Source organism: Brassica napus, chromosome C4, assembly GCF_020379485.1.
Source record: "Brassica napus cultivar Da-Ae chromosome C4, Da-Ae, whole genome shotgun sequence".
Lineage (NCBI taxonomy): Eukaryota > Viridiplantae > Streptophyta > Magnoliopsida > Brassicales > Brassicaceae > Brassica > Brassica napus.
The window spans coordinates 33,708,726-33,726,496 of record NC_063447.1 but is presented as its reverse complement, the minus strand read 5'-3'; the positions used below and the strand labels follow the sequence as shown (position 1 = coordinate 33,726,496).

The 17,771-nt window shown below is 34.5% G+C and overlaps 2 protein-coding genes and 3 pseudogenes across 2 annotated transcripts; 1 reads left to right on the top strand and 4 right to left on the bottom strand.

Annotated features, from left to right (window-relative positions):
* Positions 1-977: 977 nt before the first annotated feature.
* Positions 978-4,421, top strand: LOC106449156 (phosphatidylinositol 4-phosphate 5-kinase 4-like). Its single transcript, XM_013890956.3, has 6 exons — positions 978-2,500; positions 2,743-2,910; positions 2,980-3,145; positions 3,233-3,543; positions 3,828-4,031; positions 4,114-4,421. Exons 1-6 carry the CDS (start codon positions 1,290-1,292, stop codon positions 4,400-4,402), a joined length of 2,349 nt encoding a protein of 782 aa, XP_013746410.2. The 5' UTR covers positions 978-1,289; the 3' UTR covers positions 4,403-4,421.
* Positions 4,422-4,582: 161 nt separating this feature from the next.
* LOC106449157 (transcription factor ORG2-like) lies at positions 4,583-6,918 on the bottom strand. The gene is made up of 2 exons (XM_013890957.3): positions 5,448-6,918; positions 4,583-5,035 (listed from the first exon to the last, which is right to left on the bottom strand). The coding sequence occupies exons 1-2, from the start codon at positions 5,760-5,762 to the stop codon at positions 4,583-4,585; spliced, it is 768 nt and encodes a 255-aa protein (XP_013746411.1). The 5' UTR covers positions 5,763-6,918.
* A 153-nt stretch (positions 6,919-7,071) lies between these two features.
* Positions 7,072-8,718, bottom strand: LOC106449158 (annotated as a pseudogene).
* Positions 8,719-10,140: 1,422 nt separating this feature from the next.
* LOC106449159 lies at positions 10,141-11,724 on the bottom strand (annotated as a pseudogene).
* Positions 11,725-11,937: 213 nt separating this feature from the next.
* Positions 11,938-17,407, bottom strand: LOC106447884 (annotated as a pseudogene).
* Positions 17,408-17,771: the final 364 nt, after the last annotated feature.

Here is a 17,771-nt window from a genome sequence, read left to right as displayed (position 1 = left end):
TCACTTATTGGACTCATGATCCTTTTAAAGACAAAGTATTTAATCAATACGGCCTCAGTGAAACCCTCAACAAAGTGCCACATTTTTTACGTAGACAATGTATGCAAAGATTGTTAATACTTTAAGAGGATGAAACAATTTATTATCTTCATTCAAATAAGATAATCACAAAAACTAACACAAGCATTAACATTTTTCCTTCTCGAACATCAACCTTACTTTATATTTAAATTTAAATTGAATTTACTTTGTTAGGACTATCAGCTTTTTATTCTACTTTTATTAAATCGATCAGTCACAACCACTTATGCTATTCCACATTGACCTAGGCAAATTCAAAACAAAGTAATACACTACGGTCGTTAACCACTATCAAATAGATCAGAAAAATATCATTCACTTTCAATATATATTCATCTTCATATTTTTGAACATATTTTCTTTACTAAGACCATAAAATAAATTGTTAATTCATTTAAGAATAAAACATATGAACCCGGTGCTTAGCGCCAGAAGACCACTAGTAACCAATAAAGAGAAATATCTACAAGATTTTTAATTTTGATAGTAAAGTCAGCGATTTCTCAAAATTCCTATTATGGTTAACAAATTTTATATTGAATCTTAAAAAAAAAACTTTTTATATAGGATATGGACAAAAGATACAGAGTTTTTACTTTTAATTATAATTCCACTTTAGATTACTGGTATGGATTTGAACTAACAAAGTTGAAATGATCACATATTTTCAGCTAGAGTAAAGTGGGTTCAAAATACACATAATAAGCTTAGGCTAAATTGATAAGTTATTTCTTCATTTTAATTTATATGAAAATGTATGTATATATGTTTGTGAGAGAAAAACTCGGAAATGCTAAGAATAGAAATAAATGGGTCATGAATTGTTTCTCTAAATTTGAAGGCTTTCAGTGGTTTGAGGAGATGAACGGTTACTTCTTTGACAAGAAAAGATGAAAAGTCGGAGAGAGAGATGTTTTGATCCCTTAACTCTTTTGGCCATTTGTTAGGTTTGGTTGATTGTTCAGAGCAGTATTCATTCCCAAAATGTTGTAACTCAAAAAAGAAAAAAAAAACCTCTTTTTTCTATGATAAAATGACAATGGAGACAAGAAGTCACATACTTATAAGTTAAATTGAATATTCGTGCTGCTTTTCATTGAATGGTTAGGTTTACAGTTTGTCTTCTCTTGTGTACGTGTACATCTATAGGATTTGTTGTTTAGACAAGAACAAATATGTTTCCTTAGGTTTTCTTCTAGGATATATACATGTCTCTAGAAAAAAAGAAAAAGAAAATGAGCAAGGAACAAGGCTGTGTTCTAAAAGCTTGGGAGGTGACAATGAAAAAGACCCAACAAGCCAAGAAGCGAGCAAACAACATTTTTGGGACAGTATCTGTAGCTCCACAAACAGATGATGAAACTTCAACAACGAATGAGAATGATGATGAGAGCAGCACAGGTGAAATGTACCATGCAGAGAAAGTACTTCCTAATGGAGACTATTACACAGGTCAATGGTATGATAGTTTCCCCCACGGTCACGGTAAGTATCTATGGACAGATGGTTGCACGTACATTGGTGAATGGTACAACGGAAAGACTATGGGGAAAGGGAAGTTTGGTTGGCCTTCTGGTGCAACATATGAAGGAGAGTTCAAAAGCGGGTACATGGATGGGACTGGGACTTACACAGGTCCTAGTGGAGATACTTATAGAGGTCAGTGGGTGATGAACCTAAAACATGGACATGGGATCAAGAGTTTTGCAAATGGAGATGTGTATGATGGTGAATGGAGGAGGGGGTTGCAAGAAGCTCAAGGAAAGTATCGTTGGAGAGATGAGAGTTATTACATTGGTGAATGGAAGAACGGTTCCATTTGTGGCAAAGGTACTTTTGTTTGGTCGGATGGTAGTAGATACGATGGGTTTTGGGACGATGGCTTCCCTAGTGGAAACGGAACTTTCAAATGGGATGATGGGAGTTTCTACGTTGGTCATTGGTCTAAAGACCCGGAAGAAATGAACGGTACTTATCATCCACCAGAGAACGAAAGGAACCTTGAGTGGGATCCTAAGGACGTGTTTAACAATCTAAGTGAGTACACGATATGCAGTGGTGAGAGAGTTCCTGTGTTGCCTTCACAAAAGAAGCTCTCTGTTTGGAACTCTTCCAAGCGTGTAGAGAAGCCGAGGAGGATCTCAGTTGATGGGAGGGTGAGTGTTGGTTTAGATAGAGCGTTTGAGAAGATGAATATGTGGGGAAGTGAGAGCGGTGAGGGCGCTGCTGATATTGATTCCAACACAAGAAGAGATTTAGATGCTGAAATAATGAGACTTGAGGCTGAAGGCTTCATTCAAAGCTTGAAACCTAGCCCTGTGCCTATGAGATTGCCAAGGGCAGGGAAGAAGCAAGGTGAGACGATATCGAAAGGTCATCGAAATTATGATCTTATGCTTAATCTACAGCTTGGAATCAGGTAATCTTACTTCACCTCCTCACCAGCAAAACGGGTCTTGAGATTTTTGGGGTTATATACAATTTAATAAGAGTTTTTATTCCATTTTTTAATAAAAATTTAGAAGTCTATGTTTATGCAAAAACAATTCTTAATTTTGGAGGCTATAGACCAATGTTTCATTTGTCTATCCTCAGAATCGGCTCTGGTCACCAGTTATGACCATTGAATCCTTCTTGATATTTAATGGTTTAATTAAGCAGACATGCTGTTGGGAAACAAGCTCCTGTTGTGTCTCTTGATCTTAAGCATTCAGCTTTTGATCCAAAGGAGAAGGTGTGGACAAGGTTTCCACCAGAAGGAACCAAATACACACCTCCTCACCAATCTACTGAGTTCAAATGGAAAGACTATTGTCCATTAGTTTTCAGGTGAGAAAACACAACACTAGACTCTACATATTCTTACACTATGTTTTATGCTAATTCATCTATCTTCAGGAGCTTGAGGAAGCTATTCAAAGTAGATCCAGCTGATTACATGTTATCGTTATGCGGTAATGATGCCCTTAGGGAGCTATCATCACCTGGTAAAAGTGGAATGTTTTTCTACTTAACAAATGATGATCGTTATATGATAAAGACAATGAAGAAGTCTGAAACTAAAGTGAGTTTGCTTCTTCTTGAAGTTACCAGATGAAGAATGGGTGACTGCTACAACTACTAACTGATTTCTTGAATTATGATGATGTAGGTGTTTCTGAGAATGCTTGCAGCTTACTACAACCATGTTCGAGCATTTGAGAACACTTTGGTGATTAAATTCTATGGTCTACACTGTGTGAAATTGACTGGAACAATCCAAAAGAAGGTGCGGTTCGTTATTATGGGAAACCTGTTCTGTTCCGAGTACTCTATCCACAGACGCTTTGATCTAAAAGGATCTTCTCTTGGTCGTACAACTGACAAACCTGAATCTCAAATCAACTCAAACACAATCTTGAAAGATCTTGATCTGAATTTCATTTTCAGACTACAGAAAGCTTGGTTCCAAGAATTCACCAGGTTAGAAGAACATAAGTTTGTATTATGAATAATAATAAATAATATTTATAAAATATATAACTATGTTAATGTTTTTAATTTTTAAATATAAATGTTTAAATCCGCCTAAACATCCACACATGCCGTATACTATTCATATGAATCGGCGTAAAACACTATATAACATGAAGTCGTATGTTTGACCATAGCGCATGGGCGTAGGCATCCGCATAGAACACTGATACTAACCCATTTCTTTACGTTGACCAGTTTCCTTATATGACCATTGTTGTTATTGTTTTCAGGCAAGTGGATAAAGATTGTGAGTTTCTAGAACAGGAAAGGATAATGGACTATAGTCTTTTGGTTGGGATTCATTTCAGAGAAGCATCAGTGGCTGGAGAGCTGATTCCTTCTGGAGCTCGCACGCCTATTGGTGAGTTTGAAGATGAAACAGCCCCTCGTCTCTCCAGAGCAGACGTGGATCAGCTCCTATCTGATCCCACAAGGTACGTAAACACACAATAAAAAGTTGAACACATACTTAGAAAAATAACTTTTTGAGTTCAAGAAATGGGTTAATTGTTGTAGGTGGGCTAGCATAAGACTTGGAGGAAACATGCCGGCTCGAGCAGAGAGGACAATGAGAAGGAGCGACAGTGAGCTCCAGCTAGTTGGGGAACCAACAGGAGAGTATTACGAGGTTGTCATGATCTTTGGAATCATAGACATTCTTCAAGATTACGATATCAGCAAGAAACTTGAACACGCTTACAAGAGCATCCAGTACGATCCTACTTCAATCTCAGCCGTTGATCCGAGGCTGTACTCTAGACGTTTCCGTGATTTCATCTTCAAGGTCTTCACTGAGGACGATTGAAACTTTTCATCTCCTATGTTTCTAGCCTTCTCAAGGTTACTTGTGGGTCAAGAAATAAAGGCTTAGGTATATATATATATATATATACTCGCTGCCTTGCAGCCACTACATTTTTTTTAATATAATTTATAAGTTATGCTGATTTTATAATAAACTATGTACAACAGTTATATGAATTAATCACCTAAATGAATTTTCACATTCCTCGTACAAGTACAACATCCTTTCACTTAACTCTTCGCAATTCATTTTGTAATGATCATCCATATTTTCTACTTGAAGATGCAAAGTGTAGAAAAGCCTTTCCCCTTGAAACCTTGAAGATGAAACATCCACAAGAACAAAACCATCTTCTTCTAACCCAGTTAACACTTTAGATATCGAGAAGTTATGAATCTTGGATGATGAGATTTGGACCATCACTTCGTTGTCTCCAAGCCTAGTCGCGGAAACAGTGGAGACATAACTTGCAATTGCCTTTGGTTGTGGCTTAACGTAAAGTTCAATGTCTCGTTGACCTGATACTCGAACCAAGAGTTCTTCCTTCTTTTGTAATAACTTCTTCACTTGCTCTTGCAACTCTGGTATGTACTTCAAGCTTCGTGAAACGGTGGCTGAAATGCTTAGCTTTTTCTGCAAGAAAGTAAAGGAAAAAGGGATCTTAGCATTCTTCTTTTAAATGGTTTAGATGCAAATGCAAAACGTAGTTATTCAATCTGTTAAGTTTAATGGAGATCCAACTTAAAATTAATCGATATGTTAAATGTTGTTAACAAGCCCAAATCAAACATGAAGAAAGCCAGATAATTTAAAACTTGATTGAGGCCATTACCGTTTTATGGTTTGTACTGATTATGTGAATAAATTTACGACTCTTTAGCCAAGGTATATATACAACTTTAAGAAATTACCGTTTTATGGTTAGTATATTTGATATTCTTTGTATATATCACTGTAGGTCTTATCTCACTGTAAGATTCCTAACATATTATCTTAGAAATTCCAAAACATAAAACATAATGGACATATTAGAAAAGTTATTTACCGATTGATCTGAGGTTGGAAGACATGAGCGGAGAGATGCAAACAAAGAGTTGATCTTCTTGCGACGGTCACGCTCACTAGCATTGTGATTAAGCTTCTTTTTAACAACCGGGTTGTTGTCTATTCCATTTCCCTCCGACGAAACAGAAACTCCTAAGCTGTTCTGATGATGAGCCAATACTCCATAAGTTTCCACAACCGGAAAATCAAGAAACATGTCGTTGTTGAGGTTTTCTCCGCCGAGGTAGTAGCTCTCGTAACCTGCCGTCGACGGCCACCCAAAGTCGGGGAACAGTGGAGGGACTAATGCACACATTTTTGGTTTAATTAATGATATTTTTAGAATTTCTATCTCTTGAAGCTGTTTCGATTGGAAGATTATTGAGTCCCGTATATGTATACGGGCAAAGGGTTAAAGAAATAAAATATATGTTTTAATTATTAATCAAGGAACTATATAATAGGAGTATGTTTTATTCGTTAAGACAACGACTTCTCATACTATAAAAAGAATTATCTAGGTCTCCATAGATGGCACATGTTGACACGAGCCAGAGCCTATGTTCCACACAGAAGTAGGACCAGTCACGAATAGATAATATTGTAAAAAAACCCAAACACGAGCATTACATGTTTTAAAACTCTACTAAGATTATTATTTGCATACTGAAAGATGACTCAGCTTAGAGAAATTGTTGGTGGCTCGTGGAAATCAGGTGGAAAGATGCTTTCGGCGTCGTCCTCGTCCCAATCGTTTTCGATGTTGTAAGCCTATACATAAGCATTTTCATGGTGTAAGCCTATTGGTAAGCATTTCGAATTTTTTTATCATAAACAAATCCAGATTTCGTTATTTAATACAACAAAGCCATTATAATATTTATCAGTTACAACTTGATGGCAGATGTATAAACTAGGCATGGGCGTTCGGGTCTTCGGGTCGGGTTCGGACCGGTTCCTTTCGGGTCCGGGTCTTTCGGATCCTAAATATTTAGACTCAATAGGTACTTAGAAATTTCCAAGTCGGGTTCGGGTCGGTTCTTCTCGGGTCCGGGTCGGTTCGAGTCTATAATTAAAAAACCCGTGATTTTTCGGGTCCATATCAGGTCCGGGCCGGGTTCGGGTATTTAGGAACCAAATCGGAACCAAAGATAACCAAATTCTTTTTTTTTTATATGGTATTTTTCCTTACTAATTTAATTATCTACAACGAATCTAACCCAAAACAATCAGAACCAAATCCGAACCGAAAATAAATAAGTTATTAATTCTATCTTCTAGCCCCCATCTGAACTATGCGATATCCAAAATGTCCGAACTGAACCGAATTGATACCCGAAATAGCCAAGCCTAAACACAACTATCTATTTAAGCATTACTATCTGAGATACGCTTAATAACATTTTATTAATATGTAACAACTTTGTTGATAAAAAAAATAGAAAAAATCTGTTTACAAGTATATATTTTTATGTTTTCTATAAATTTTAATTATTATTTAGTGATAGTACATTTTAAATTTTAAGAAAATTAATTGGGTTTATTAAATTACTACTAGTTTACAAGTCTTGTCAGCCAAACTAAATATTAGTATTTGTGACCGGTGATATGTTTGGATCGAAATGTAGAAAAAAAAGAAAAAGTTTATTGTTGTAATATGATTTGCATAGTAAACCGAAACAACTCGATTACAATGCTTTGGTCAAGAATGTTAGATGTTCAAGAGAAAGGGACGACATAACTAAAAGAAACAAGAACAAGTTATCCTCTAGTATGAGTTCCCACATTCCTCATACAAGTACAACATCATCTGACTCAACTCAGTGCAATTCAGCTTGTCATTATCAATATTGTCCACTTGGAGATGCAAAGTGTAGAAAACCCTTTCTCCTTGAGACCTTGACAATGAAACATCCACAAGAACAATCCCATCTTCTTCTAACCCACTTAACACATTAGATATCGAAAAGTTATGAATCTTGGACGATGAGATTTGGACCATCATTTCATGGTCTCCAAGCCTAGTCGCAGACACGGTCGAGACATATAATGCGCAACCACCTTTGGTTGCTGCTCAATGGCTCTTTGACCGGATACTCGCAACAAGAGTTCTTCCTTCTTTTGTATCAGCTTCTTCACTTCCTCCTGCAGCTCCAGTATGTGCTTCAAGCTCCTAGAAACCGTTTGGGGAATACTTAACTTCTTCTGCAAGAAAGTAAAGAAAAATAGTTAGTTTTATATTTTTCCTCTAAATAATATAGAGACACATATATCTTATCGAAGTAGCTACTTACCGATTGATCTGAGGCTGGAAGACATGAACAAAGAGATGAGAACAAAGAGTTGATCTTCTTGCGACGGTCACGCTCGCTTGCATTGTGTTTAAGCTTCTTGTTTACGACCGGACTGTTGTCTATTCCAGTTCCTGCCGACGAAATAGAAACCCCTAAGCTGTTCCGTTGATGAACCACTCTATAAGTCTCTGGTACCGGAAAATAAAAAAACGTGCAGTTGTCGAGGTTCTCTCCGGCCAGGTAGTAACTCTCGTACTCACCCGTCGACGGCCACCCAAAGTTAGGAAAAAATGGAGGGACTAATGCACACATTTTGTTTGCTTAATTGGAGACAAGTTTATAGCTTATGTTTTCTATTGAAGCTGGAATATTAGTGTCTCCCGATTATATAGCGGATAAAGGATTTAAGAAATAAATCTCTGTTGTTAAATATAACAAACTATATAATGAAGTTTCAATTTGATTAGATGAGACTATTTATATAAGTATGTGTTATACTTATATTTACTACAAGGAAAAATACGTAGGTCTCTGTAGGGCACAGGTTGGCACGTTCAAGAGTTTATGTTCCACGCATGCACTAGGTCCAGCCACCATTGGAGATATTGTGTAGGAGTTAAAGACGAATACTAAAACTATAATAAGATGATTTTTTACATACTGAAATATGAGTCAGCATTAAGAAATTGTTGGAGGCTTGTGGAAATCAGGTGGAAGATGATTTTCCCTTTCTCCTCCCAGAAATTTGGTTGTGGTAAGCCTGCCTATACAACAGCATCTTGATGATGTAAGCCTATACATAAGCATTTCAATTTTTAATAGCTTTATCTTAATTAAATGCGGTCTCGATATTTAATACAAAGCCATTCTTTATAAATGCTGTGGTCAACTTGATGTCTATCGTAATTAATAGATGTTTCTGGTTTAGTTATTCTTTCAAGAACGGGAAATTGTATAGGTGAAATCAGTGAGGTTCCATAGATTCTTATTGTGACCCCCGCATTAGATAAATTATAAATATAATATACTGGGGGCCCTATAAATACTCCGGAAGCTACAATTGTGATCCTGTAATATTTTTTTTAAAAGCCAAATAAATGAGAATAAAAGTTATAAATTTGTCACACTAAAAAGGCAATTAAAAAAAAAAAGCGGAGATAACATGTTATATACAGAATGAATAGATGTGTTTTGCAACAAAAGAAATTTTCAAAAAATATTTTGAAGGAAAATAAATTAAGGGTCTAACAGGTGACCATTAAAAGAACATTGGGAATGTAGAAGAATAAAATTATAGGAATGAAAAAAAAATTAATCCCCATCAATTTTGGAGAGAAACAAATTTGTTCTATATCCTCTAGAATAAAATGAATGAAAAGGAAAAACTATTCTTTATAAATGGTAAAATAAAAAAGAAATAAAAAGGAATGACAAACATTTTGTGAGATCGTCTTTTTCTGTTAAACATGAGAATGTTACTTTTCTGATTCAATTTTTTTCATTTTTTTCTTATAGTTTGGCAATATGCTAATGGATAACCATGACTTCTCTTTTATCATGTATTTTAATGTTTTTTTTTTTTGAACACAAAGTTTCTTTCATTCATAATCAATCTTGTTCAGTACAATAGAAAAAGGGAATTAGCCATCCTCTTTGTCCATAAATAAGCTAAGTAAGATAAGTCTTCAACCGAAGATGACAGCGAATTCGAGACGGTGCTTGAATGCGTCGGGAGAGCCTTCACGACAAAGTCGAACAGCTGGAGAATAGTCACATAATGTGACGTTGAGGTCCAGACCTCATCTACGAGAACTACCAAAGTAATCTCGATTGCATCTTCAGGTCCCGTGGAGACCGCTATGCAAGATGGCAAACCGATGAGGAAACTGAAGCATACACTCGGCACCAAGACCGAGGAAATACTTATTTCCATAGGAAAAAGGTAAGGTGGTAACAGTGTCTCCTCGGCAGAGGAGAATGGTCAAGAGAGAACCGAGGTTAACACGCCAGAAATCTCTGATAAAGAAACCCCATCACCAAAAACCGTATTCTAATGTTCTCTAACCTTTTTTTGAAAAGTAATGTTCCCTAACCTGGCCAATGTGTACTTTTATATTACTTTTATATATATAAACTCCAAGATCAATGGATAACCATGCCTTCTCTTTTATCATGTACTCTTATGTTTCCTAACGTACCCTTCAAATGTCAGGACCATCTCCTAATAGTATTATCACCGGCACCGGATAGAGCCAAGCATCAATATATAAACAATTTAAAATACATAAACAAAGAGTAGAAGACGACAAAAAGTTGGGCACCCAAAGACTCAAGTTTAGACAAAAATAAAAGTTTTCAGCTATGGCATGAATTTCATAGTAATCAATATTCAATAGCAAGTAAATGTAATAATGACTGATCATTGACATCAACAAGAAAAATAAACGAAACAACTCGACTACATGAATGTTAGATGTTGAGAAACGGATGACATAACTAAAAAACATGAACAAATTATCATCTAAACGAGTTTCCACATTCCTCATACAAGTATAACATTCTCTGGCTTAGCTCTTCGCACGTCAGTTTGTAATTATGTTTATTTCCCATTTGAAGATGCAAAGTGTAGAAGAGCCTTTCTCCTTGAGACCTTGAAGATGAAACATCCACAAGAACAAACCCATCTTCTTCTAACCCACTCAACACATTAGATATCGAAAAGTTATGATTCCTGGACGATGAGATTTGGACCATCAATTCGTTGTCTCCAAGCTTAGTCGCAGAAATGGTCGAGACGTAACGTGCAACGGCCTTTGGCTGCGGCTCAACGTAATGTTCAATGGCTTTTTGACCTGATACTCGCACCAAGAGTTCATCCTTCTTTTGTATTAGCTTCTTCACTTGCTCTTGCAGCTCTGGAATGTACTTCAAGCTCCGAGAAACCGTCTGAGGAATACTTAGCTTCTTTTGCAAGAAAGAAATTAAAGAAAAAGGAGTTAATTCAATATTCTTCCTCTAAATGGTATTAGATGTATGGACAAGCGTATTATAAATATCACATAAAAATAATGTAATGAGCAGACTAATTATTTAATTATTGCTATTTGGTTTTGAGGTGAAACTGATTAATAGATGATATAGCGGAGTAGCTACTTACCGTTTGATCAGAAGCTGGAAGACATGAACGGAGAGATGAGAACAAAGAGTTGATCTTCTTGCGACGGACACGCTCACTAGCATTGTGATTAAGCTTCTTGGTTACAACCCCATTCCCCTCGGACTGAACAGAGACCCCCAACATTTCCTGAATCTCCTGATGATGTTCCACTCCATGTCTCTGATGCCGGAAAATCAAGAAACGTAAAGTCGTCGAGGTTCTCTACGGCCAGGTAGTAATTCTCGTACTCTCCTGTCGACGGCCACCCAAAGTTTGGGAACACTGGAGGGACTAATGCACACATTTTTGTTTGATTAATGACAAGTTCTAATTAAGATTATGTTTTCTCTTGAAGCTGGGACTTCCCTGAACTATAGGTGGAGATATAATTGTAGAATATATTTATATCCGGATAATAGGATAAAATAAACAAATAAATCTCTATTGTTAAATAAAATTTAAGAAACCATATAATAAGTGTTTCCGAAGTGTTATACGACTTACCGATACTATAAAGAGAAATATTTGGATCTCAGGACGTTAGTGGGCACACGCCAGAGTCTACGTACCACGCGAGAGCTATGTCCAGTCACAATTAATAATAATATTGCAGGCATTAAGAGTACACTCATTTGCACTAAAGAATTAGAGTTCACATACTGAAAGATGACACAGCCTCAAGAAAGTGTTGGAGGCTCGTGGAAATCAGGTGGAAGAAGGTTCAGCCAAACAATTCTAATGTTGTAAGCCTATACATAAGCAAGTTGTTGGGCCTATCAAAACCCTTTAATAGGCTTGATTTAAACACGATGGGCCTATAAAAGAATACTATATTCAGTTACTTTTAAAACCCTTTCTGTATGTATTCACATCCAGCGTTGTACATTTGTGTTAGCATCTTTATTCTCTGCGATGGTGAGGCCGTATGGGATAATGGGAACAAAGTAAACAAGAGAAAGGAGAGACAAGAGAGGTACGGTAAGAAGAAGAGGAGCAACTATGTTTGAGCAGAAACAAAGAGCAGATGAAACTCAGGAAAGTGTGAAACATAAAAGTCATACTTGCAGAAGTATTTAGTTACTGAAACTGTACATGGTACAATGGATGCATCGATCTACTCTACAAGCATGTCTATTTTTTTTAATACAAGCAACAAACAAGAGACATTTAACTTTCAAAACATGACTCTGTACAGTACATACAACAAACGGAATCACTCACTTGCGATTAAGTGTTAAACTAGATGGACTTCCAACCTAAAACCAATTGGTGATAAGTGGAGTGACCCATCTTTCTTATATATTACTAAAGATCCCTCCCAACTACCGATGTGGGACCTTTGTCCCTAATACGCCCCCTCGAGATGATGGCTCTTTAAACGTCAATCTCGGAATGTTTGGGCAAGGATCGAGGGCCAACTTTGGGCCGGGTCGATGGACTGCGTGGATCGGGCTCTGATACCATGTTAAGCTAGATGGGCTTCCAACCTAAAACCAATTGGTTTTAGGTTGGAAGCCCATCTAGTTTAACATGGTATCAGAGCCCGATCCACGAAGTCTAACCCGATCCATCGATCTGGCTCAAAGTTAGTCTATCGATACTTGCCCGAGCATTCCGAGATTGACGCTCAAAGAGCCATCATCTCGAGGGGGAGTATTAGACACAAAGTGTCCCACATCGGTAGTTGGAAGGGATCCTAAGTAATATATAAGATAGATGGACCACTCCACTTATCACCAATTGGTTTTACGTTGGAAGCCCATCTAGCTTAACATCAAGAACCCATACGGCAGGCGTGAAAACGGACCCAAACCATATCTTACCATCATCTCTCTCATAAGCCTCACTCACAGGGGCGGATCTACTTAAGGTAAGTATGGGGCAGTTGCCCTCCATGAAATTTAAAATTTTTCTTTAAATGATGAGTATATATTTTAGTTGCCCCCATTGAAAAAATAATTTCTGCCCCGTAACAAAATCTGTTCTCAATGCTCAGTTCAAAATCTCCATTATTTCCATCTTTTACAAGGCCATTTATGATATTTCTATTAGAATTATTATGTTTCCATATTTGATTTACTAACATTAAACCATTGTTTCCGTTTTATATAATAAATAAAATCAATTTGTGTTTCTCTTTTTTTTTGTTTTTGTTTTTTGAACTTAAGAAAATCAACTTGTTGCTTAAAAATAAGTAGTTTTATAACATCAAATAAATATCTATTTATTTAATAAGTTATAATAATCAGTTTTCTTTACTTTATCATAATATATGCAATGACAATAAAAAATATTATTTTTATTTTAGTTTTTCATATATAATTATTAATCCATGACTGAGAAAGAAAACACTATTTAGGAAAAAAATTATATGATCCGAATATATATACTTGTATTTTTCATATCATGAAAAACGTGACTTTTTGTATTTATAATTTCTGATTTTTTATTTATTTTGTAATTGAATTATATAAGAACAGTTTTAGTTTTCCATACAATGGATCTTGTATAATACACTTATAAGTTGATAGAAAATATATTTATAAAATATTTAATACAAATTTTGTTAATGATTATTAACTGTTTGCCCCCGGTAAACTTTTCGGCTAGATCCGCCACTGCTCACTCACATACTGCATTGTCTTCCCTTCTTTGTCCTCAAGTATCTCAACTATCTCCCCCGTCTCCCCGGAGATTTTCACGGCCACCCCATGCGGCTTAAACCCGTTCACTAACCCAATCAATAACTCTAACTTCACCGTCTTTTCAACTAACTTCCCTAACCACTGATTATTCACAACCAATCGTCCTAGTAAGTTTTTCTTACAGTGTATACCAATCCAAAAATCACCAATGGGTGTCAGACGGATGTTGTCAGGATAACCAGGAACCTTGGCAAAGATATCACGAGTCCCAGCTTTAGGACCTTAAATCCAATATCGATGGACAAGGCCAGTGGCAGACTGACATGAGATTAAGAAAGGATCTATCTTTGTTTAGAGCCAAACCGTTGTTACAACGGAGATTGTCCATGACAACCTTGGCCTCTTTCGTCTTCTTTTTGTATCTGATCACTCTTCCTGGCCGCTCACCGTTGACAATCACGTAAAATATATCTCTGACCAGCAAAAATCACAGTTAGATTTAAATTTTAGATTGTTCAAACGCTATTTTGTTTTGCGTTAGAATTTAGGTATACATTAAACTTTGTTAAAATGCAACCGGAAACAGCCTACAACTTCTATCCATTTATTTGTTATTTATAGATTGAAAATGAAAAAATAAAACTACGAAAGTTTGTGTTTCTTGGAGAAAAAAAACAGATTAAAACGTTAAGTAAAGCTTAAACATTAGGTAACACAATAAGTTAGGTAAAACATTTCGAAAATTGGTTGATCCTAAGTGCATATATATAAGTTTGGTAAAGCCTAAAACATACCTGAAATGATACTTGTCACTACTGTCATTGAAGTAGAAGACATCTTCCTCTTCGTCAATATCCATCTGGTTCGCAAACATTACTTTGCGACCTTCAGCCTGGTCCACTACCAACTCAGCCAAGCCTCCTTCTGGCCCAACCTTCATGACCCCGATGTAACCATCACAGATGTACAAGTCTCCTGTTTTCTTCTCGAAACTAAGTCCTAGTGGCCTTCCACATGTAGGTACTACTTCATGCCGTGAACAGTTCCCTCTACGTACAACATGGATAATACATCATTGTTATTATTAAAAAAACTTCCATAGTGTAAACTGTAAACATATATATATATATATATATATAATGTTTTCCCGCACATGCGATTTCTTACTAATACTTATCAATTTATGTTTAACTAATTCAAAAATTAACATAATAAAGTATTATTAATGTTTTCAAAAAGTTGTCAAAAATCAAATCATTATATATAACAAGTTTTTCACTAAAATATATATGCTTATTATCGTGTTAATTTTTTTAAATCACTCACATATTAGAAATATTTTAGAAATATCTTTATACAAACATTTTTGCTTGATTAATATTTAATTATAATTTTTTTTATATTTAAATTTTAAATTTTTTATAATAGAAAATTGTATTTCTAGATAACAACACAATATATAAGAATTATTTTTTAAATATGTATTTTTAGTTTTGAAATTTTTATTAAATTAATGTGTAATCAATTATCTAATATACCATAGAAATATAATATTATTAATATAAAATTCATTTTAATTATATATAAAAATTCATTAAAAGTATAATATTTCAGAATCGAAAATCACTTCGCAGATAAAAGTATAAATATATAAAAAAATTCTTTCTAATTTTATTGGGTAGAAAGAAAAAATATGAAAAGGCTCCAGAACAGTACAGTAAAATCCTCATTGTCCTCTAAAGAAAACAAAATAAATAATTAAACAAATTGTTTTGTTTGCTTAAATTATTTGATCACTATGCATGTGTTGGTGCGCTCTAATAAACGTTGTACGTAAAAACCTGTGAGGAGATGTGTATGCGAGCTCAGCCCAACCGAGACCATCTCCACGCCACTTGAGAATACGGCCGTCCACAACAGCAGCATAAGGACCTCCTCCTTGCGAATCCCACTCAATGCTCTCTGGTCCATCGACAGGAAGTGGTATGGTCTTAGCCATCGACAATACATTTTTGGTGCCGTTCAAATTGTCCGGCGCGATTAGGATCTGATAGGAAATTACGGAAAAGACGGCAAAAACAGCCGGAACAACGGCCCAAGTCGGAAGTTTCTCACTAATCGGCATTTTGTTTTTTACCACAGACAAATATGATGGTTGAAGAGACGTGTGTAACACTAGCTGTTATCAGCTTACATGATCAACGTGACAATAGTTATATAAATCAGACGAAAATGGACAAAGGAGTGTAGATATTTCTTTGTTTTGTGGATGCAGAAACGATATACACGTATTGCCATTTCTGTCGAAGTGTCAGCTGTAAAATATGAATACAGTGAATGAAATCCATATGTGGAATCATCTAATGTAACGTTTTTATTTTTAGGAAAAAGTTCCCCTTTTGTTATTATTTAGGGTTGTAGTTTCTGAAACGTGAGTATAAAAAAAGAAAAGTGTCCAAATCTGACATAGCCAAGTATATTTCTCTTGTAACGTCAGGCACAAGTCTCATCCTATGGCAAGAGAAATGAGTTTTGGTCTTATCTGGTTATCTTTTATCTAGAATGAACAAATCAAATTTAAATACATGCAAATTGAAATAATTTTTATTACAAAAAGTTATTTCAATAACTATTCTCAGTGTTGCATATATTTTAATTCGATTATCTTTTTTGACAACCTTAACGTATGAATAGTTTCTTTTTGACAACCTACACGTATGATTAGTTATCCTATGCATTACTTGTGATGTGATTTGATATGTGTTATAACCATATTAGTTTTGAAAAAAAAATGATGACATTACTTACTAACACTGGTGACATGGTCTGGAGCTAATTGTGACATGTATTGATTTATAATTTTGATAAGTTTTTGAAATATGATAATAACTCATATATCATCAATAAATATAAAAATACATACTATAATAGTAGAAATATAAATATAATATTTCACAATTTTTGAAATATTATTTTATTTTATCATTACAATTATATAATTTTAATTACAAAACAATTCTTCAAAACTTTATGCAGTTTAAAAAAAAAATTAATTTCTAATCTTTATACTGTTAGTTTGTTTTTTTAATATCCACAAATTTTATAAATATTATTTAGTTTTACGTTTTGATAATTCTATACCTGACAAAAAAATTTCTTAATTTTTAAGAATTTGATTTAATATATTTTAACCAAAAGAAATAGATAAAAAATATTTCCAAAATTATAATTTTAAATATACACATATCTATTATTAAATATAAATTTAAATAAAAAAATATTTATTTTATCTTAATTTTTATATATAATTAATTTAAATTTAAAATGTAACAAATAATAAAATTTTAAAATTTTTAAAAAATTATACAAAATATAATTTTAATTTTAAAACTTTTATTTCTGCACATGGTGCATGAAAACACCTAGTAATACTATAATTTCATATCAACTATGATTTAGTTTCTCGCCTGCTTGACAGACAAATAAGAGATCGGATCTTCTCATTCCGTGCGACAAACCATTCGGCATTGTCAACTATGATGCAGCAAATATAATTTTAATTTTAAAACTTTTATTTCTGCACATGGTGCATGAAAACACCTAGTAATACTATAATTTCATATCAACTATGATTTAGTTTCTCGCCTCCTTGACACACAAATAAGAGATCAGATCTTCTCATTCCGTGCGACAAACCATTCGGCATTGTCAAATATGATGCAGCAGTGGCTGAGTTAAGATCCCCACTCCCCCTATGTTGATACGCCACTCCTCCGATCACGACGGTTCAGTATTATCAAAGCTCCAAACTTCCCAATGTACTGGCTGGGCTCTAAAAACAATAATTGTGTTGCACGCCTTGTGAAGAATAAATATTTTATATTTATTACTTATTTTATATTTTTTTGCATATTATGATATAATAAAATAATAATTATATATTAAATAACTAAGAAATCAGTTAATATTATGTAATAAATTGGCGTGTGCATATAAATCAAACGACCGCTCTTGTTTACTCGCAATCATTTTAGGGTAAATAAATCGAAATAATCAATCTTATTTATCGTATATGATATATAATTAAATTTAAATGATATTAACATAGATATATAGTATACTTTTAATATATATATTTATTAAATGAAGTTTCTACTCATATGATTTTATGATTATTTGCATAGTTGTGTAACAAAATTTTACACCAACGATTTTTTTAATGTGGAATG